At 39.3% G+C, this 21,983-nt stretch overlaps 2 protein-coding genes and 1 long non-coding RNA gene across 10 annotated transcripts in view; 2 read left to right on the top strand and 1 right to left on the bottom strand.

Annotated features, from left to right (window-relative positions):
- Window positions 1-6,622, top strand: part of LOC109202555 (general transcription factor II-I repeat domain-containing protein 2) — a 40,175-nt gene extending 33,553 nt beyond the window's left edge. For all 7 annotated transcript variants that reach the window (XM_019360288.2, XM_025905939.1, XM_025905935.1 and 4 more), the window contains one exon: window positions 1,304-6,622. In XM_019360288.2, the coding sequence (XP_019215833.1) occupies window positions 3,411-4,550 (1,140 nt within the window). In that variant the 5' untranslated portion in view covers window positions 1,304-3,410 and the 3' untranslated portion in view covers window positions 4,551-6,622. The remainder of the gene's footprint in view (window positions 1-1,303) is intronic.
- Window positions 6,402-21,915, bottom strand: cfi (complement factor I). 2 transcript variants are annotated; one of them, XM_019360286.2, is made up of 18 exons: window positions 21,644-21,915; window positions 19,640-19,722; window positions 18,556-18,734; window positions 17,720-17,873; window positions 16,297-16,360; window positions 16,047-16,203; window positions 15,708-15,901; window positions 14,568-14,669; window positions 14,354-14,476; window positions 13,648-13,680; window positions 13,534-13,554; window positions 12,936-13,084; window positions 12,145-12,248; window positions 11,764-11,868; window positions 11,124-11,299; window positions 8,867-8,968; window positions 8,647-8,795; window positions 6,402-6,650 (listed from the first exon to the last, which is right to left on the bottom strand). In XM_019360286.2, exons 3-18 carry the CDS (start codon window positions 18,681-18,683, stop codon window positions 6,582-6,584), a joined length of 1,830 nt encoding a protein of 609 aa, XP_019215831.1. In that variant the 5' UTR covers window positions 18,684-18,734; window positions 19,640-19,722; window positions 21,644-21,915; the 3' UTR covers window positions 6,402-6,581. The 2 variants fall into 2 exon arrangements, with proteins under 2 accessions (XP_019215831.1, XP_005459189.1); XM_005459132.3 differs by lacking the exon at window positions 19,640-19,722.
- On the top strand, window positions 8,950-10,521 carry LOC109202556 (uncharacterized). The gene is made up of 2 exons (XR_002062479.2): window positions 8,950-9,618; window positions 9,702-10,521. It is a non-coding gene; the product is annotated as an uncharacterized LOC109202556 (long non-coding RNA).
- Window positions 21,916-21,983: the final 68 nt, after the last annotated feature.

The following is a 21,983-nucleotide window of genomic DNA, read 5'->3' as shown; positions in this document are numbered from 1 at the left end:
TAAGGCTGTTGTGTTTTTAACATGTTTTAATGCTTTGGCTCTTGTTCTATTTAATCTGAACAACCCCTAAAAAAAGTCAGCGAACACTGTCGGCCTTTCTCGGTTTTTATTACCACTAATCATTGGCAGCACATTTTAAAGCTCAGTTTTTTTAAACCTTATGATGTAACTACAGCCCAGCCCATGCAGCAGTATATTAATGACTAACCTCGTATTGTGGATGGATTATCTCAGTTGTTCTCCTGACTGAAGTTTGGTCGGTTTACAGCATCCTGCCATGCGATTGCATTTGTCTCTAACCATCTGGAACCCTCATGTTAACTTTTATTGAGTGGAAAAAAGTTATCGTTTGTCCTCCAGCTTCACTGTGTTTATGTTATGCTAACCATAACCCTGTAGCTAGCGATCACGTAGCATATCATTATATACCAGCTAGCCCAACTTCAGTAACCCTACAAACGTCACTGCTGTTTAGTTTTCTGTCTTCATTTATGTTGGAAGTGATAGCAGAGCTGTACGTTTTAATTTTTCAGAAATCCCTCAGTCAGAACATGGTATATAATCTTTAGATAGAAACTACCGAGCTAACTACCTGCTAACTTCAAACTCTGTTACACTTAATAAATTCAGTTTTTGTAAGTCCCTGAATGTTAAACTTAATTGTTATACCTGGTGCAGCAGCCACACTGATCACTGTATTAAAGATGAACAAATTTAGACAGTTTTTAACTGTCAGTGATGCCGCAGAGTTCATTTGACTTTGGGATCTGCAGCGGAGTTTGGACCTGGAAACGGCTAATGACATCAGACTTAAAGAGTGGATATTGATTGATTCCCCACCTACATCCTTGTTGCAATGCTGCCAGCATTGTGATGCTGGGCTTCTATTACATAATGACATAATTCTCTTGGAAATTCTTGGAATTCATGGAAATCACAAGATAGTGTGATGTCTAGTATGTCTAGTATGTCTCTGATCTGTATGTTTCTGATCACAAGATGTGATCAGAAACATACTAGGCACGGGGAACTAACATGACAAAATGAGACCCAAGAACTTGAACTAACAAACTCAGTCTCTAGTTTTGTATTCTCTAGTAGATCTAACTAATACAGAACTAGAGTATGAAAATCTCATAAATCCAAACGAATGACTCGCAAAGCCAAATAAGCTCAAAAGGTGAGTCACAGAACCAGGATAATGACAACTATGTCATCCAAATGTAGGGAAAATGTTCATATGTAATCTTGCATATTGTGTCTGATCAATATTTTTGATGTCCTCTGGTATTTTTGTTCTTAGGTGGACGCTGATCTGAGGAGGCTGAGGAACGCTATCAAGCTGCTGCCAGTGGATCAGATCCAGCCTCAAAGAGCCAGTGTTTAACAGTTAACATTTCTAACTGGAAACTGGAATTTCTGGGTGGTGACTGCTCCAGATTCTGTTTTTCTTTTTTTTCTTTGTTTTTCTAGATTGTATGCTATAGTCACACTGGGGAAAACACTGGCACAATTAAAACTGTTGTGACTACGTGCAATGATTTTGCAAACTCGTTGCTAGTTGAAGACAGGTACCAGGTCTGTGACCACTCACAGTCAGCTGCCGTCTTGAAAGCTACTTCAAAACAACAAAATATAAGAAAACAAACAAACAAAAATAGAGTCAGCATGGTTTCTCCATCAGTTTACACTTGTATGGGATCAAGTGGGCAATTCCATTCCATCTTTGATAAAACATCAAGCAACTATGGTAAACTGATGACAATCGCAAATCTGTTGTCGTCTGTAAAAATAGAAATTCACATCAGGTACTTGCATTCAGAGTCCAGGCAGAACCTCATAAATCTGAAAGAGAGATTTGGAAATCCTCCACAAATAGTAACATAGTTGTTGCAGGATCGCGATTTAACTGCCAAATGACACAATCACTCAGCAACCTTGCTTAAATATAGGAATATAACCAGGACACAAACACGAGTCAAGTGGCCTGTTGCAATGACGTACGACACAGACAACTGAAGTAGATGCAGTGAGTCTAAGTCAGACTGCAATTGGTTGGAGACCAGTTGCCTCTCACCAGGCACTTGCCTCTCACTTTGCCATGAACACCTGCAGCCTCATGGGTTAACAGCTGGTCACTGCAATGATTTGCAATTTGTTATCTAATGTTAAAAGTTTTCAATAAAATCACTGGGGACCCAACATTGTTTCTAATTCTCAAAGAGATTGCCAGCCTGCGCTCTAGGGTGACATTAGGCAACCAGATGGATTTCTGTTTCACTACAGCACTTTTACACTAAAGTTTTATTTCACTTGAAACATGTAAATGAATAAACAAATTAAATAATTTCAAACTGACTCAACTCAACTGCTTCGTCTAGTTTAATGAGATGCTAGTCATTGTTTACAGAGTTAAATGTAACTTTTAAAATACTTGATGACCCTTGGTTGTGTTTTTGACTTTCAGGGAGCAGTCCTGAAGCTTTGCACATTTCTGTAGCTGCTGATTCTTTAATGTCTGTTTTGCTAGTAAGGACAATAAAAACACTATTTCTTTTTTCAGTTATGTAAGATTTACATCACAATTAGCATTGTTTTGTATTTTACTTTCGTGTTGTAACAGGTAAAAAAAAACATTCGGCTTCATCACCAGTGTGTACAAACACATGTAAAAACTTTGAAAAAGCAAACTCAGAGTGAAGAGAAACTAAGTCAGGAGGAGGGAAATGCTTCACTGGCAGAGTCCTCTTAAAGTACCAAAGAATATATAGCTCATGTAATGGTGAAAGGGATGTTTCAGTCACGACTCATGTCAGATCTTTAGCATTAGTTAATCTTCTAAGTGTTTATCAGTCATTATAGCCGTTACTTCAGCAGTCTGATTTCCTACAAACTATATTCAGAAATTGAAATAATTATTGAATAATTAAATAATCAGCCCACTGAAACCTGGAACTAAAAAAATCTACAACTCATTCATGAACTATAAAACTGACTCTAATACGCTATATCTTCAAATGAGCTTCAGTCTGCAGAAAGGCCCTAGGTAGGCTTCCCATTTTCCTGCTAACTTTTTGTCATTTTTGTTGACCCAATAGCAGAAGAAATCTAATGCAAGAGAAACATTCAATCTGACAACAAAGACCATAAGATATGCGTATATGCTGATGATGTATTACAGGGGTGGCCAACCCGCGGCTCTCTAGCCGCATGCGGCTCTTTGCCTGGTTTCATGCGGCTCTTACGTTCATATCAAAGTTTGTGTTTGTGTTTTGGGTATTTTTTGTGTTGTTGTATTAAAATGTGCGCGTTCGCTTCGCTTGAGTTCAATACGGTATTTTCATCAAATGCGCATGTGTGTGAGATGAAAATACCGCAAAGTTCCCAGTAGGAGCAAGTTCGCCCTTAAAATGGCAGGGAAAAAATGCACAGCAAAAAGAAAATATGAAGATGAACACAGGACGTTTTTAACAGAGTGGGAGAGTTTATATTTTTTTGTTAAACGCAATGGCAAGCCATTCTGCCTTATATGCCAGACATCATTAGCGCATTTCAAAGCTTCAAATCTTCAGCACCACTTCAGCTCACTCCATGCTAACATCGACCAGGAATTTCCAAAAGGGACTGAACTTCGCAAGCACGAGTTGGCCACTTTGAAAAGTCAGGCAGAAAAGCAGATACAGTTTTTCCAAAAATTTACGAAGCGGTCAGAGACCATAACGCTCGCATCCTATCAGCTGGCTTGGAACATTGCACGGGCTAAAAAGCCATACAATGAAGGGGAGTTTGTTAAAAAATGCCTCAGTGATGTTGTTGAAATCTTGTCTCCTGAAAACAACAAATTAAAACGCATGGTATCAGACGTCCAACTGTCCCACCACACTGTTGAACACAGAATATCGTACATTAACACGGCTATTGAATCACAGTTGCACTCTGACCTTCAAGCATGTGAGTATTTTAGTGTCGCATTGGATGAGAGTTGTGATATACAAGACAAGCCTCAGTTGGCAATATTTGCACGGTCTGTGTCAAACGATTGTGTGATCAAAGAAGAACTCCTGGATATTGTGCCATTAAAAGACAGAACCCGTGGCATAGAAACCATGATGGCTGCATTTGAAAAAGCAAATCTGCCCATAACGAAATTAACTGCAATAGCCACGGATGGAGCACCAGCCATGATGGGATCTGTGAACGGGCTTGTGGGGCTGTGCAAAGCTGACCAAACTATTCCTGACTTTTGGAATTTCCACTGCATCATCCACATGGAGCAACTCGTGTCTAAATCATTGAATTTAGATAACGTCATGAAGCCTGTGATGGAAATCGTCAACTATATCCGCACACATGCGCTTAACCACAGGCAATTTAAGAATCTCATCGCTGAGCTGGACCAAGGGCTTCCAGGTGACCTGCCGCTGCACTGCACTGTGAGGTGGCTGGCAAAAGGCCAGGTACTCTCTCGCTTCTTTGAGCTTTTGGATGCCGTGAAACTGTTTATGGAAGAGAAGGACAAGGACTATCCCGAGCTCTCGGACCTCAAGTGAATTATGGATCTGGCCTTTTTGGTCGACATGCTGTGTCACTTGGACAGATTGAACCTGACCCTGCAGGGTAAGTTAAAAATGCTGCCTGACCTGGTGCAAAGTGCGTTTGCGTTTGTCAACAAACTGAAGCTGTTCAAGACACATATTCAAAAGGGAGATTTAACGCATTTTCCCACTCTGCTAAAAGCCAGCGGGCAAGTCGCCAGCGCCGCCCCGAGTAAGCAAAGAGCCAGATATGCAACGCTGATTGAAAACTTGCACGAAAGCTTTGTGACCCGGTTCCATGATCTACAATTGAAAAGGCCACAGATTACGTTCCTCGTCGACCCATTTAATGCAGAGACCGGCTGTTTAAAAGTCCCGCTAGTCACAGATGAAGCTGCGGCTGAGTTGGAGATGATCGATCTTTGTGAGGAGGACCAATTGAAACCTGCTTTAAGGGAAGGGACCATTGATTTCTGGAAAAGTGTGCCAATGGAAAAATACCCCAATGTCAAACGGGCTGCGCTTAAGATACTGTCAATGTTTGGGTCAATATACGTCTGTGAGTCTGTTTTCTACCCTAAAACATGTGAAATCAAAGCATCGATCTGTTCTGACTGACACTCACGTGAAAGAATTGCTTCAAGTGGCAGCAACAGAATACAAGCCAGATTTGAAGAGGATTGTTCAAGGCAAGGAATGCCAGAAGTCCCACTAAACAACATGCATTGTAAAAGTAAATGCTGTTGTAGATTATTATATTTTTGTTTGTGGACTTGGTTGAACTGAGAGTTTGTGTGTGAGACAGTGAACACAATGTTCATTGTTGAAAATGACTGGCCTGTGGTTTTAGTACTGTAGGAGTCCATTTCTGTCATTATCATGTTGGTGTGTGACATTTACAATAAATCTGGCTGAGCAGAGATGTGTGTATTTGTGCGTGTGTGTGTGAGAGAGAGAGGGAGGAAAGGATGGGTGATGTTCATGTGTGCCCATGCGTATGATGTGGCTCTTTGCGGTAACACAGTAAAAAAAAGTGGCTCTTGGTCTCTGACTGGTTGGCCACCCCTGACCTAGAGCTAGCGTTCTATGAAAAAATGATCCGCTTTATATTAGCTCCTGTATTAAGCATCACAATTGCTTTAAAAGCCTTAGCAAAAGCAGCTCCTTGGCAGTTTGGTGGGAATTTAAAAAAATATCTTTTAAGTCTTCACTTATCCTATGTAAACTAACACCCATTTGGAACAATCCAGATATGCATCAGAAAAAGAAAATGCTGAATTGTATTACAAAAGGATTAACAGAAAATCTACAACATGTTATCCAGAGTTTGGTGGTGCTTGGTGGTGCAAGGGCACATGGCTGGATGTTTGGACATGTTTTCTGGAGGTTGTGATCGAAGCTGGCAGGGGTTCTACCAGGTGCTTTGCCAGGTGATGTTCTCAGGTGCCTTGGGCCCTGTGCTCGACTTGTGCTGGAGTGACTGTCTTTTGGCAGGATTTGGCTGCCCACTGATTCCACTTGTCTTTGACTCTTGCCCTTTGGCTATGGGCACTCCATCTGTGGAGTCCCTCTTACTTCATGACAAATGCACATACACAGACACTCAAACAGCACAAGCAACACAGGTAGATCAGATATCTGTTTGTGGGTCTGTTTCAGTTCTTCTCTGTCTGTGCTGTTTGTTTTTTTGACTGTGTTCATTCCGCTCTATTCCCTTTTTCATCCTTCCACATTTTTTCCCATTTAAGAACAAGATGCTATTAAAGCAATCAGACATTCCAGAAATTTAGATAAACCTCAGCAAGTGTGTGTTGAGGCTTAAATTTAGTTTAGAGATGTTTAAAAGTAAAAAGTAAGTCTCATTAGTATGTTCACAAGCAGATTTTATTGGTGCTTTACTGGATACAAGGTGGTATTATACCAGTACAAACAATAAATCCAAGCAGTGACATCAAACAATGAAAGCAGCTTTTATCATCTTTCATTTCAGTTTTAGCCAAAATAAAATGGCACAACTATATTGAAATGTGCTGTGAGTTTGCCATATTATGAGTTGAATTTGGTGACTGCAGGCCAACCTGTGTGAAGCCTAATCCACTCGAAGTAATGAGCGACCTGACAGACAGAGGCACACAATGTTATTGTTTCTAATAATGTTGAAATATGAAACAAGTACTACACAAGTCATACAAAATATACACAATACATAATAGTCACTAAATCACCAATAACTATACATGAAAAAATAAAATAAAACATAGAAAAAACATGGTGAGAGGAAGGCCTATTGACAACTGATGAAAGCTATACAGCTGTTATTGTCATGGTCCTGAGTCTGACAACTCAGTGTTTTGTGTTTCCTTATAATATTCTATGTTCTTGTTTATTCTGGTTATGCCTTTTGTTAAGATTTGCCATTTGTTAGGTTTCTGTTCTGTGCCTGCCCTGCTCCCACTTCTCTGTGTTCCCTCTGTCTGTCCATGATGTCATAGTGTCTGCTCGGGAGTCTGTCTGTTAAGTTCAGTGTCTAGTCTGGATCTCTGGGTCTATCCTGTATTTCCTGTTTTACTTTGAAAGTCCATGTCTTATGTGAATGTGTCTAGTTTTGCTTCCCTAGTCTTGTTAGCCCTGATTCTCCATGCTGTTTTTCCCTCCTGTCTTCTATTCCCTGATTACTCTACTGTGTTTAATCTCTGTGTTTCCTGTTGCATGTTGCTGGTCTGTCTGTGTTTTCTCCCCGAGTCTCTCTGTGTTCCTCTGTGTTTCATGTACCTAAGCTCTCCTTGTGTTCCGGTTTGTTGTTTAATTCTTAGTTTTTCCCAGTTTACGTTATTTCTCGGTTCTGTTCTCGCCACCCCCTCCTTTTGTTGTATGTCCCTATCCACAATAAAGCTCATTCACATCAGCAGTGCCTGCATCTTGGGTCCTTACTCATAACCCAACACGTCTGCCTTCGCAGCCACGACAGTTATTCCCCAAAACTCCTCAAAAGATTTTACAAAAACCTGGTTACAGCAGGATGATTATGTTAGTTTAACTGAATTAACACCCCTGAGTTATACTATCGGTCAGAATCCTCAAAACACAGGCCAAGTGTTAGGATCTGAGTGAGTGGTCTGCGTGTCTTCGGTGCTGGCAGTGTTTCTCCCGGGTCCACCTGACGAGCTAAGCCTGATTCTTAGCTTTGGCCACCCTACCTTAAAAACTTGTTATTGTCTATCATCCACCTTGGCCTGAACACAAAATGTAATCTATTATTAGACTCAACTTCTCTCAAAATGTAAAAGAATCCACCCAACACTTTAATCACACTCAAGATCTTGTCCTAACATGACATAGAAACTGAACATTTAAGAGTGTTTCCTAAAAACCCTCAATTGTCTGATCATTTCCTGATAACATTTAAATTTACAATAATGGATACACAACAGTGGGGAGTAGACTTCACCACAGTAGATGTCTTTCTGACAGTGCTGTAACTAAGTTTAAGGATGTAATTCACCCACTGTTATCATCTTCAATAACCGGTGCCTGCACAGAGCAGAACAGCTACCTGAATGCTGATCCAACAGAAGTTGATTATCTTGTTAATAATTGTACTTCTTTACTGTGTACAACTCTGGATACTGTAGGTCCTCTGAAAAAGCAAGCCTCAAATCAGAGGCTTTAACCTTAACTAGTAATAACTTCATTAATTAAATCTTCAATCGTAAATATGATCAACCTATCTCTATTAATTGGCTATGTACCACTGGCCTTCAGTAGTTAAACCGTTTCTTAAAAAGCCATCTCTAGACCCTGCTGTCTTCAGTCAGGTTTCAGAGCCCATCACAGCACAGAAACAGCTTTAGTGAAGGTTACAAATGATCTTCTTATGGCCTCTGACAGTGGACTCATCTCTGTGCTTTTCCTGCTAGATCTCAGTGCATCGTACCACTACAGTGGTTTGAATCATATCTTTCTAATAGATTCCAATTTGTTCATGTAAATGGAGAGTCCTCTTCACACACTAAGGTTAATTATGGAGTTCCACAGCATATGCACACAGTATATGCCCCTTTGTAATAAATTTCTGCTGTGTATGATATAGTATTGTCTTTGTGTACTGTACCTGTGTATAAACTCCAGGGAATCCGGGCTGTCCGCACCTCTCACCCCAGCTGACGATGCCCCACAGGTAGGAAACTCCCAACTCATCCACACAAACCAGAGGACCTCCACTGTCACCCTGACAGGAGTCAACGCTGCCCTCCACATCACCTGCAGATAAACACATTTAAAGCTGTACTATATCCAGGTAGCAGTGGACAGGCTGTGTATAGATAACTCACCTGCACACATCATGCCTGGTTTGAAGCGGTTTCCATAGAATCTGCCGCAATCGTCGATCAGAGAAACGTTGGCCCAGAGCAACACTGAAGCTGACCTCCCCTCTGGACACAAAGGCAGCAATATTTAATCTTTGATCATTAATCAAACCAGCTGATGGGATAACAGATAATTTCACAAAAAACATATGAAGTAAATGTAAACATTTTAATGTACAAAGTAGATATAGATCCATGCTGTTGCATTCTTGTCTGATAGAAGTCTTCTTTGTCCTGTTTTTCACTTCATGATGTTCCAAATATATTCAGCTTGTGTAAGACTGCCAGCAGACCAGTTCAACAGCTGCACTGTTGTACTATGAAGTCGTGCTGTAGTAACAGCTACAGTGTTCTGTTTAGCATTGTTTTGGTTAATTATGCATTTTTTCTTGAAAAAGAAAAATGCATAAAAGAGCATGTTGCTCTAAAACCTGTATATATCTTTCAGCATTAATTGTGTCCTTCCATTAGTACAAACTCCTTAGGGGTCATGGTCTCCAGGATCTCTAGGATGTTGTTGTTTTGCTGTTTCACCCCTCCTCGCCAGGGTGGAGTCAGACTATAGTCCCCGCCTCTGTCCTCACCTACACAGCACTACTCACCTGTTACCCATTTACAGTGATTACTCACCTGCCACTCATTATGGATGATTACCCCTGCACCACATAAGCCCTCAGTGGTGTCTGCTTTGTTGCTGGATCGTTGTGCTAACCTGTGTCAGTGTAGCTCTGGGTTTCTTAGTGATTTGTTTGTATTTCCTAGTGCTTCTCTCTAACATCTATCTGCTCTCCTTGTACAGGCTTCCCTGGACCCCTGCTTTGTGGACCCCGAATGGATGTGAATGAGCATGAGTGAGCTTCTCGTGGATTGGACTTGAACCCATTGTGAGTCACGGACTGTGTGAAGAGGAGTGTGAATATCTCCTACCCTGGACCTTCTCCCCTGGATTCCTTGGAGCCCCCCTCTCTGTCTTCACTGCATATATGTGTATATTTCACCTGGTGTGCATCTGTAAATAAAAACCCCTTTCACTTTTTACCAGTCCTGCAGCTATCAAACCTTGACATCAGGCACTAATGCACTTCCATACCATCAGAGATGCAGGCTTTTGACCTAAGCGCTGGCAACAAATCAGATGTTCTCTCTCTCTCTCTCTTTTTTTTTAAGCCCAAGGGATTTTTTTTTTTTCCCAAAACACATTCAAATTTATCAGTCCACACAACAGTGTGAACAGAACTTTGGCTTGGAGAAGACAGCAGTGTTTCTGGATCATGTTCACATCTGGCTTCTTCATTAACATGAACCTGCATTCATGGATGGGATGTTGAACCGTGTTCACAAACGGTGATTTCTTGAAGTGTTCCCAAGCCCATGCAATGATTTTTATGAATCACACCTGGTTTTAATGTTGTGCTGCCTGATAGCCTGAACATAGTGTAATGATTTTTGACCTTCTCCTTTTGTATGGAGAAATTTCTCCAGATTCTCAGAATTATTTGATGACATTATGTATGGTAGATTCAAAGATGTTGCACTTTTACATTGAGGAACAATATTGTGAAACTGTTCCACATTTTATAGAAACAATTTTTTTTTTTTTTTTGAGAATCAATGCCAATCTAAAATGCTATTTTAATACACATTCATATTAAGGACCACTTGCCAATTAACCTAATTCCCATCAAATTCAAAATGACCATATTTTTTTTTTTTTTTAAATTAAAATGGTACATTTTCCCATTGTAAAGATTTGTTTAAAAAAATTCTATTGTAAATGAAATATGGTTTGTGACATTTGAAACGTCATTGTTATCTTATGTTTGGAATTGTGTTTGTAAATTATGTGGTATTGTATGTACTGTTGAAATTAGTTTTTTGTTTTTTTTGTGTGTTTTTTTCTTGCTTTTTAGCTAAAGGGAAGTAAAATATACAGTGGGGGTCATTAAACCTCAACCTAAAACTCATAAAGCCTTTCATATTATACAGTTATAGTGCAATATAAAAATAGATATACAATATAAAGTAATAGATTTTAATTTGCTTATTTATAATTAAGCAAAACAAATAAGTCTCAAACCTAGCTCAATGAAAAACCAAGTATCAATTTAAAAGTGGACAAATTATAAAGTGACAAAAAATAAGATCCCCTTACATTTTTAACCTGGATTGAACAACATTACTGTTCTTCTTGCAACTGGAAACAAGAGTATTTTGTCCATACCTGCGGTTCGTCCCCACCCAGAGATGCTGCAGGTGTGGTTGGGCTGGAAGAGTTGCGTGGACCAGGGAACACAGACTGCGCTTATTGCTGGATTGTCCACCAGACATTTCTCTGTGAATGGAAGCTTCTGGAGTTTCACCAGAGCGATGTCGTTTTCATATGTGTTGGCAACATAACTGTGAGACATTCAAAAAGATTTGTTCCTATTTAATTACACATTAACCCTATTTTGCTTTTTCTTATTTCTGTGAGATAGCTGCTGTTCCAATGATTGATGTTCATATGTAAGCATAAGTAATCCCTGCGAGCCATAAGCTCAGACTTAAGACTTCTCTCAAAAATCAGTTTCACTCATCTTTCTTCTGTTATTGGATCTTTATGATATCATATACCCACAATGGAAATCCCAAATATGGTCATCTCAGGTGCAGAAGCCCACCTACCCACTGAATCAGAAGAAAGTTGCGAGACAGAGGATTGACAGAATAAAGTGTCCTAACTAAGGCCCAGTATGAGAAAAATGAGTTTTTCTAACTGTGAAGTGTGACTCATGCAAAACTGCTCTAGAAGAATGAAAGATTAAAAATATGGATGTGTAAATGAAGAGAATACATTTATCTATAGATAGTGTTTTTCATACTTTGGGTGGATAAGGATGTCCTCAACAGGAACAATATCAGTTGTGTCTTGAGCTCGAGATTTTTTCCAAAGAGAAAACTTCACTCTGAAGGCACGAGGGCTGGGTCTGTAAACAGCAAGGGAGAAAAAAATATGGTTATTACTGACTACCAAGGCACAGCATGGTCAGTGCAGACTTTTAACTGCACTGACCTGAATATGGGCTGAATCTTTCTGGAAATTGTATCCAATTTACACTACTTTTGAAAGTGAAGGTGCCAGGAGAGAAAAACCCTAATGGGTGAGGACTTTCAAAGCAATGCTTTGTCTTAAAAAAAAGTGCTTTAAAACCTTCAACACGTTGATGTTAGGAAGGGGGAATGGAGTGAGTGATTTGCCCGACCTGACACAGTGAGCAGCAGTGATGACCCAGCAGCCTCCGATATAAGCTCCTCCACAGTCAATTCTCTTGTTCTCCTCCAGAGCAACCTGCCACTGGATCTGTGTCTACATACCAACAGGAAGATATGTGGCAGCTTATTCATTTGTTGCTTCTTACTGTGACAATTATCATTCATTTGTACCAAATGAGGTGTGGCATTTTCTTGCTGAAATAAGCAAGACCTTCCATTAAAACAATGCTATCACAAAAACAGACATGGCATTATCCTCTTTCTTGAGAGGAAAGGTAATGGAATTCTTTGTTATGTTCCCAATGGATGTACAGTATGTACTCTGTGTGATGATACTCAGCTGGGATTTGAACTCGTGGACTTTTGCTAGAGTAACAGAACTATCATGAGAGAAACTGGAGTTTCTTTCCTTTTCTTTTCTTTTAGTCTTTGTCACTTGTTGTTTGATTAGTTTTACCCACCAAAATGACTTGGTTAGGTTTGGGAGAATATCATGTTTTGATTTAAATTTGTATGTCTAAGCAAGGCAAGCATGCCACTGACATAACATTTTGGATTTAACCAACAGGGCTATTATACACTAGGCGAGAGGTCTATTTTCTTGGACTTCTAGGGCTTCAAACAAGCGGAGCATCTGAGGAGCTACAGGACCTTAAAAAATCCCTATGGGTATTTAGCACCAAAATATCAGAGGCAGATTCTTATGCTACATTGTAAGAATGAAAACCCCCCACAGAGGGCCAGTAGCTTTACTCAGAAAGCTAAGTTGATTCCTGCTCACCGGCTTTGCTGGTACTCCCCCGACTACCCTCTTGACTCGTCCATGGGTACTCTTTCCTCGATGCACCACTTCATCATCATCCACTGTGGTAGCATTTGGGATGCCACAGAACAGCTTGGCCTCCAGAGTTTTTCTGTCGGCCTTCGTTTCTGGGCACAATTAACAACACACAAAGTTACATAACAAAGAATTTTGTTCAAATTATCCTGGGAACTAGATATCCCTGTATATAAGGTGATCTTGAGACCTTAGGACTGGCTTCAAGAACATATGCAAATTGAAATGAGGTTTACAGTAGGTAGACTTCCTACTGTTCTAATCATATAGTATGTGAGAGGGTTACACACTAATATGAGTGACTAATTCTGGATTGCAAGTGGCAGTCCAGTATATGCCAACTGGATCAGATTAAGCTTTGGAATCCATGGAATCCATGTGAGGTTCTCTTATACCAATGATAAAAGGTATCCTAAACTGTAGCTAGAAGAAAACTGTTGTCAAAAATAGCATAGTCTATTGTAGCATCAAGGATATCTCATCATTGTATATAAAATAAGATGTGACACCAACTCTGATAAGTCACTTTTAATCTACATACCATTCATGGGAGAGATGTACTCTGAAATAAAGCAAGAAAACATAATTACTATCATCATCATCACTAATTAAAACAGTAAAACATTCAAACAGGTGCTGTGAGGATTTCATTTACCTGAATTTTTGGGCAGTGGCGGTGAAAGTGATTCTACAGAAAACAGAAACATATCGCTATAAGGACTTGGGTGCATAGAAACAAACTGATGGTGGACTTTCAGCTATGAAAGTAATTTACCTGAAAATAGTCTTTTTTAACTGTGATGACTACTTTTATTGTGGTTGTATGAAGCAAACCACATGACACTATCGGTGTGAAAAGGTGTTGCAGTTCACTCAAATGTAAAAGATCAGATGATACGGTTAAATTTACTTTTTGCAAGAATTTATATTACGGTAATCATAAGGAGCTTTCAGATTGCAGGAGCATTTTCGCAGTACTTATAAGTCTTGGAGGAAATTTGCCCCTTTTACCCAAAAAAGTTTGTAGAACATTTTTTTTCTAGCTTATACTCCAGACTTACACTGTCTCACAACATGAACTTTTGAGTTACTTAAGTTGGATGAATACTGTTGAAATATTCAAGAAAGGTCCATGTTAAACTTGGCTGTGTAATTAGTAGTAAGATATAGTTGGAATTTCTGCTGGGATATTGTTCTTGGATTAATTTTGCTTCAAGTGATAACTAGCCTTTTGGTAATTCACGCGAGTGAAACCAGTTTTACAAGTGGAAGAAACTAAATTGCAAAAAAAAAAAACCTTTCCAAAAGCAAACATCTGTTTTTCTAAAACTGTGTGGAAGTAAAGGTATGTTGTGCCTTACTTTGCTTTGACTTAGCTTTGTTTGATTCATCCTCGCCATCCAGGCAGTCGATCTGGTCATCAACAAGTGCTTCTTTATAAATACACACTCCCGTTTTACAGCGGAAAGCATTTTTTTTGCACTCTGATGGATACAATAATTCACACTGTAAAACTTGGGGCACAAAGGGCTATTAAGGTAATTTCTAAATGTGTTTGTGTGTGTTTAGCTTTACTTTTGCAGCACATTTCATCACTTCGGTCGCCACAGTCATCAATTCCATTACATGTCTGATTCAGCGTCACACACTTTCCATTTGCACAGGTGAAGGGACAGTCTAAAACAAATAGAACAGTCAAACTACTTTTAGAGTAGAGAAGAAAACATTAGATTCTGTCAAAGAAAAGTACTTAATGAAGACTTATCATCACTGTCTCTAAATTTTCACATTCAGGGAGTCATATGAGTCTGATGATGATAAAAATGTCAGTGTTGGGTTTAAGAAGCACAGCACAACACAGTTGAGATTGTGAATACAGAAACATTTATTTAGGGACTCAAATGTTTTGAGAAAGCTCAAATAAATGTCTAAGTTCCAAATTTATACCCAACAAGAAGTCCCTCCTGAGTGCAGCTGTACTTGGAGAAGATTAATGAAATTTAAGGGGAGGGTGTTTTTTTTTTTAACAGTAATTAATTAATTAGTTTGTTCTAAAAGTTCCCCTGCATTTTCCGTCAGTCCATTAATCTTCTGCTACTTATCCAAGTCCAGGTTGGACAAGTAGAGGTAGAGGAGGTCACATTCTGATGAAGGCAGAAGAATCACATTCTCCCCAAAAACCAGTAAGTTGAGGTCACCTGAATGAAAACCCTCTGCCACTTGGTTACAGATAGAAGTCATGTCCATAAAAGTTCCAAACAGAACTTGTGACAATTTTAAAACCAACACTGTTAAAAAAACCTACGACAACAAAGAGATTTATTCTGTGTTGATCTGAGATATAAATATTTGCCTCTAAAACAAATGGGAAGACTCCGCAAGAATTTATCATGGCAAGGTTTACCAAAAGATGTTGTTAAAGTACCCACTGGTCAATATCGGGGGTCAGTAGCAGATTAGTCTTCGAGCAGTTCAGGAGGTTTAAGCTAGCTTCTGTAAACCCCTTACATTACATTACATTACCATTAGACATAAATGTATACACATTCTCTTAATAGCTTTGGTCCTGAACAATTTTAAGTTATTTACTGATGCATTTACTGATAATAAGTACCTTAAAAGTACCCTTACAAACCACTTACCAGTTTGTACACATTTGTAAGAGTACATTGTTTTCTAACCACAGACAAGAATAGAGTAGAATTAGATACTGACCTGTTGGTGCTGTTGATTCCTGGTAACAGGTTGCAGTAGCAACTAATCCTCTGTGAACCTCCACTTTGTCGTAGATAACACACTCAGCTAAGGACATTTCATAACCTTGGCAGTAGATACTAACACATCTGCGTGGAAGCTGCATGAAGGCTGCCAAGGTCTGGTACTCCACTACATCTTTGGATGCTGCACCCCTGTACACACAATGTTAAAAGTGTCTGACTGTAATACTGTGGTTTGTTACTGAATGACATTTTTATTGACTAGCAGATGATAAGCATGTTTAATTAGCCTTCATGTTTATGCCTCATTATTCTAAATTTGTGTAATTTCTCTCACAGTGGTTTCTTCTGTTCCTTGCAAGCCACATTAGCAGCTGCCATGTTCCACAGCTTCTTACACACCAGTAATTCCTCCCCACCATTGCTGTCAGGAACAAACAGCTTGACTAATCCAGTTACCTCATCTATTGAAGTTCTGAACTTTGGACCATTTACTGTTGTGAGAAAAAGAGGTTAAAGTAACATAAACAATTTGTAGGAATGTCAGAAAGAATAACAAAGCTGTGAATGTATCAGAAAGAGCGAACCATCACAGTTATCCCCAAAGTGGGACATGTAGGATTTTCTAGTCCGGCATGAGAGCGCCATCACCTGGAAAGGAGATTAAATAAAAATTAAAAAATAGTGGCACCTAAATGTGCAATATAATTTTCTAATATTGTGTAACATTTTAAAATACAGAAGATCAACTGTGGGTCAGGATTAGTTTTGATTTTTAGCTATTTGACATACACAGAAGGAAATCTTAAGAAGAACTGTACAACGAAAATGCATGTCTGTGAAGGTTCTCAGTCATCCAGGTCCTCATAGTCTAAGGAGCTTGGAAAGAAAAGCATCTGGGCTTCTCTGAGTTTCTTGAAGATGTTTCACCTCTCAACCAAAAAGCTTCTTCAGTTCTGAGAGCAATTGGTGGAGAGTCCCAGATTTTAAGCCCTATGGGAGTGTCCCCAAGAGGGTCATGGACCCCCCCTATTGATCCTTTGTTTAATCACATGAGCCAAGATGTGAAAACGGGTGTGGGTCACAATCAGCCAAAGCTTTGGGTGAACCCATTGTGAAACCTAGCCCCACCCTATCATGTGATTTGCTGAAGTCAAATGGCCCAGGATGTGAGTGGGCATTAAGGCGTCTGGGAAGGGATCTCAAAACTGAATTATAGATGGCAGACAGTTGGTGTCATAAGCCACCACCTCTGTTCAAAGATGGTCGTTCACATCATGCATAGTGTGCAAATTTTCTGCTGATTCATTAGCTACAGACCATGTGGCCTTCAGATCAGCTCAGGAACAATGCGTAGAGAACTTAGTCAAATGGGTTTCCATGACCGAGCAATGGCAATCAAGCCTTACATCACCAAGCACAACACAGAGAGTCTTATTCAGTGGTGTAAAGCCACCAGTCCAGAGCAGTGAAGACGTGTTCTCTGGATTGACAAATTATGCTTCTCCATCTGTCAATTCAATGGACAAGTCTGGGTTTGGCGGTTGCCAAGAGAATGGCACTTGTCTGACTGTACTGTGCCAAGAGTAAAGTGTGGTGGAGGGGGATTACGGTGTGGGGTTGTTTTTCAGGAGCTGAGCTGAGCTTCTCAGTTCCAGTGAAAGGGACTCTTAATTATTCAACATACCAAGACATTTTGGACAATTTCATGCTCCCAACTTTGTGGGAACGGTTTGGGGATTACCCCTTCCTGTTCCCCAGGTCACAAAACAAGGTCAATAAAGACATGGATGAGCGAGTCTGGTGTGAAAGAAGTTTACTAGTATGCACGGATTCCTGACCTCAACCTGACAGAACACCTTTGGGATGAATTAGAGTGAAGACTAAGAGCTAGGCCTTCTTGTCCAATATCAGTATCCAGTAGTTTAGTTCAGTTTCTGAAAATACAACTCTTGGTTCTGGTTCCTGCCTGAAGATATAGCAGTCATACCTAAGACTATGATGAGTTACCTGGCAGTAGGATCGGTAGTTCCTGCTGTCATGGCCACAAACTGGGTTCACATTCTCAACGGGGCACAGATAAGGAGGTTTACATGTGCACTTTCCGTCAATGCAACGCTCCCATGGAAGGCAAAAAGCCACATCACATGATGCACGACTCTTCCTAATAAATGTAGAACAACAGATCAGCCAGACTGCAAATCACACAATCACCATGCAAAATATTAATAGTAAACTGGCAGAACAGAATTGTCTTTTGAGTTTCCTTCATGTCACTTTTATTTTGTTTATTATTCTTTGAAGAACCTTCAAAGTTCACACACACACACACAAGTGCACACACACACACAAGTGCACACACACACACACACACACACACACAAAAAAAAAAAAATCAGGAAGAAATAAATCATCTCCCAATCTCCAGGGCTGAAAAATTAACATTAACATTTAAAATAAAAAAAGAAGTGTTTCCTTTCCACAGTCACCAAATGGCTTGTCCTAGGATAAGTAGCTAAAGTGAAACCAAGTGCCAACTGCAATCACCGGAAAAAATTTAATTTATCAAAAGTCTACTTTAAGCTCCAAAAGGGAGTCACTCCCATATTAAAATGTCCAACTTTCACAGCAGAAATAAACATGTTTTCAGGCTATAGGAAATATTTTTTACAGCACATCTGTTTAAATTGGATTAAGGCTTTAAGTCTGCATTATTAATTTGTTTTCATCTACTTAAGATCACTTTTGCCTTCAAAAATCAAGAGAGGAAAGCACTGGAGGTGAGCTGCAAAAGATAACTCAAACCAAGGTGAAATTCAATAACTTAAGCAAACAAGTCCACATACCTACATGTAAATGATTCCAGATACTCATCGCTCTCAGGTGTCTTGGGGGTTTTGGTAGTAGCCAGTAGGGTGGGAGATGGGATAGGTAAGCTTGGTATCTGGATTTTCTGCTCAACCTGTTCAGTCATATGGGGCGGATCATCTACATGTGGTCGGTCACTTTTGTCTGATGGTTTTACCTGTAAAAGTCAAAAAAACCCAAACATAGTATAGTTACAATGTGGTAGTATCTATCCACAGCAACACTGGGTGATATACAACTTCATATACAACACTAGATATAATGAAGATTTTAACATTAGCTTAGTTTAATCATCACATTACAGTGGAACCCCGACTTATGAATACCCCATTTAACGAAAAATTCAAGTTACGAAGGCACTTAACGGCAATATTTCTGCCCGTGTTACGGCAAAATGCCCGCGTAACGAAATCCGCTGGCTCTGATTGGCTGAGCCCAGATTGCCTACAATGCCCACAATGCCTTCCAAATCATGTGACAACCCCCTTGGCTTTCGTACTTGCGCTTCGCTGTTCCACTTGAACGACGTATTGTTGTTGCAGTTAGCAATTAGCCTATAGCCTATCGTTCACTCAAAAGGCGCGATGGGTGCTTCGACTTACGAAAGTTTTCGACTTACGAAAGACCCTCGGGAACAAATTAATTTCGTAAATCGGGGTTCCACTGTATTTATATTCCTTACTCTATCAATTACATATTTAGTGCAAATTGTAGTTTCCAAAGTGTGGTTTCATAGTTGTACACTGGTCGGCTATGAAGGTGGTGCAAGTGGGACAAGAAGTTGTATAAATTAAAAAAATTAATTACATTTTAAAATAAGTGACTGAATTTAACATGTTACACAGAATATATGTATATATATATATACATATATGTGTGTGTGTGTATATATATATTACTTTTTTGCTCAACTTGAGCATTCAAATCTTTTTCATATAAACCGCCGAGTACTTCATTCACACAGATTCACAATTTGATCATCACATCGGAGAGCAACTTGAGGTTCAGTATTTTGCGAAAGGCTGCTTGCAGACTGGAGTGGGGAGGGATCGAACCACCAACCTTGGTTAGTAGATGACCTGCTCTACCTCCAGAGAGACAGCCATCCCATGAGGACTCCTTCTAGTTTTGTGTGCCCGGAAAACCTGCAAAGGGTGGGAGGCATCCTGATAAGATGCCTGAACCGCCTTAACTTCTTGATGTAGAGGAGCAGCTACTGTATATTGTACTCCTCATTCTCCTTGTTCGGGGTGGCTGTAGCTCAGGGAAAGAGTAGGTCACCTACTAATTGGAAGGTTAATGGTTCCCTGACTGCTTCAGCCTCATGTCTGTATGTCTAAGTGTTTTTAAAAAAAACACACTGACACAGAAAATATGTCGCTAGATAATGAGCAGGAAACTAAAGTCATGCCTGGGACTGGGCAAAACCCAAACAATCAAAATGGATCTGCAAATGGGTTGACAACTTGCAAAGACAGGCACTGAGTGCATTGTGGGCCAGGGCACAGGTGAAGCCCAGCAGGTATGTTCTGAAAAATAATTTTGAGGATATGACTTTTTATGCTAATATCAAGCTTTCCCCCCACTTTACAACCCAGAGTAACTAATCCATACCCTTCTTTTGTGGACTATTACCCCCTTTGTGTTGTTTGTTTAAACTGCTGCTGGATGATTACCAATGAAAGTTCATTTGGTTTGGCTCCTTAAACAAATAGTACTTTTCCTAATCTTTCTGAGGTTTTTTCATTGAAAATTGTCAGCTGTTACTGGACCTGAGAGTAGAAATCAGTAAAGATGGCAAACCTTTGGCTCTCCTGTCCATCGCCAGTAGCTCCCTATGGCCGGCAATCACTTAACCTTTTAATTTCATGAAAGTTTAGTCTAGACTTCACCTAGCTCATGATAGAAGTTGGATAAATTTAACAGTATGTGAAAAGATTAAATTTTATTTTATTTTTTTTTGCTTAGTGCTTAGTCTGGAACTGGACTTTAGTCAAAATTCATAAAACAAATGGTTTATTTATTTTTTGTTCTTTGTTATTATTTTTTATTTTTATTTTTAATTTTATTTATTTATTTTTTTTTACAGTTTTTAAAGCTCTTAGGTTGCAATAGATATTTTTATGTATGTGTATTTATTATGAAAGTAGCCTACTTATAATTTGAATTTCATCAATCCCAGGTAAGACTGCATAGCTTTAGAGCTGCTAGGTGTAAAGTTCATTAAAGCCTGTATTTGGTAATAATGAAAATAATTACTAAGTTAAAGAAGATATGCAATTTAGTTATGTAATTTTAGTCACACGTCACATCAAATCACTTTATTTATTTACACTTATTGGAAATACTAGCCTATGAGCGCCATTACAAGGCTTACAAAATGTTCTGCAGCTTTTTAAAGCAACACAGGCAGCTTCATTGGTGGAAGTATGTTGCTTCAGGTGGGTAGAAGGTCAAAACAACAACTTGCTAACCAGGCTAATTGATCACCCCATGCTTTCAACCAAGTTTGGGCGCTTTTGGGTCTAGAACATCAGGATGCTGTTGGCGATAAAGGTAAAATTGTGGTTTCAAAATATCTAAAATCCCAAAATTAAAGCTAAATTCAGTACAAAAGTAAGCAGCACTTTGACAGTATTAGACAGTAGTAAATGACACATATCCATATTGCTAATAGTACTTGGTAGGCTTGAGGTGCCTATTTGATTCCTACTGTAAGAGTCCAGATTTATCAAAGTCAGTTATGTTGACTGACTACATTTTGCCACAGTGACACCTCCAATTCCCCTTAAGCCCAACCTCAAATGTTATTTTTACAAATATGTATTCAGATCCAAATGACTTTACAAAACTGTTCAACAGTTTTGCACAAATTGTCTTAACAAAAGTGAGTTTATAATAGCCCATTTAAAACAGAACTCAAAGTAGCAACTGTAAACACTGTAAGTTTGGTCCATCTCTGTTACAGTTATTACACAACACTGTACTGAATACTGGCCTTATTAGCCCTGCAGTGCAACACTGATCAACAGAACAAAAAAGCTGATAAAAGAGAGGCCAACTCACCATTTCAAAGTGAAAGAAGAGAAGAAATAGCAAGGAAAGAGAAACTTTGGCAGATCTCATCCTGACAAATGTAACGACAATGATGAAATGGTAAAAATGCTCTTGTCTTTATCGTCTTGTTCCCTCAGAAATGTCTCAGCAAGGGAAAAAAATAACAAAAATTACATAAATCTCCTAAAAGGAGCTGCCCCTACACAGAGTTATTTTCTCTATTAGGGAGCAACTTGCAGTCTCTCTTCTGCCCACTGATGTTGTCCCCAGTCAATCATTAGCTTGTCTGTGTGGACACATAAGTACACAGGATTATTGATCAAGCTAATGATGAAGAATAGGGGGAGGG

Source organism: Oreochromis niloticus, linkage group LG3 (assembly GCF_001858045.2).
Source record: "Oreochromis niloticus isolate F11D_XX linkage group LG3, O_niloticus_UMD_NMBU, whole genome shotgun sequence".
Taxonomy (NCBI): domain Eukaryota; kingdom Metazoa; phylum Chordata; class Actinopteri; order Cichliformes; family Cichlidae; genus Oreochromis; species Oreochromis niloticus.
Note: the sequence above shows the minus strand (reverse complement) of the source record. Positions and strands in the feature narration are given on the sequence as shown.

What these genes read in the sequence shown, in the direction of transcription:
- cfi (XM_005459132.3), bottom strand. Translation starts at nt 21,703, where the DNA reads ATGAGATCTGCCAAAGTTTCTCTTTCCTTGCTATTTCTTCTCTTCTTT. An exon ending in TCTTCTTTCACTTTGAAATG is followed by an intron (nt 18,735 to 21,643) that starts GTGAGTTGGCCT and finishes TGACTTTTACAG; the next exon opens with GTAAAACCATCAGACAAAAG. An exon ending in AAGGAACAGAAGAAACCACT is followed by an intron (nt 15,902 to 16,046) that starts GTGAGAGAAATT and finishes TTGTGTGTACAG; the next exon opens with GGGTGCAGCATCCAAAGATG.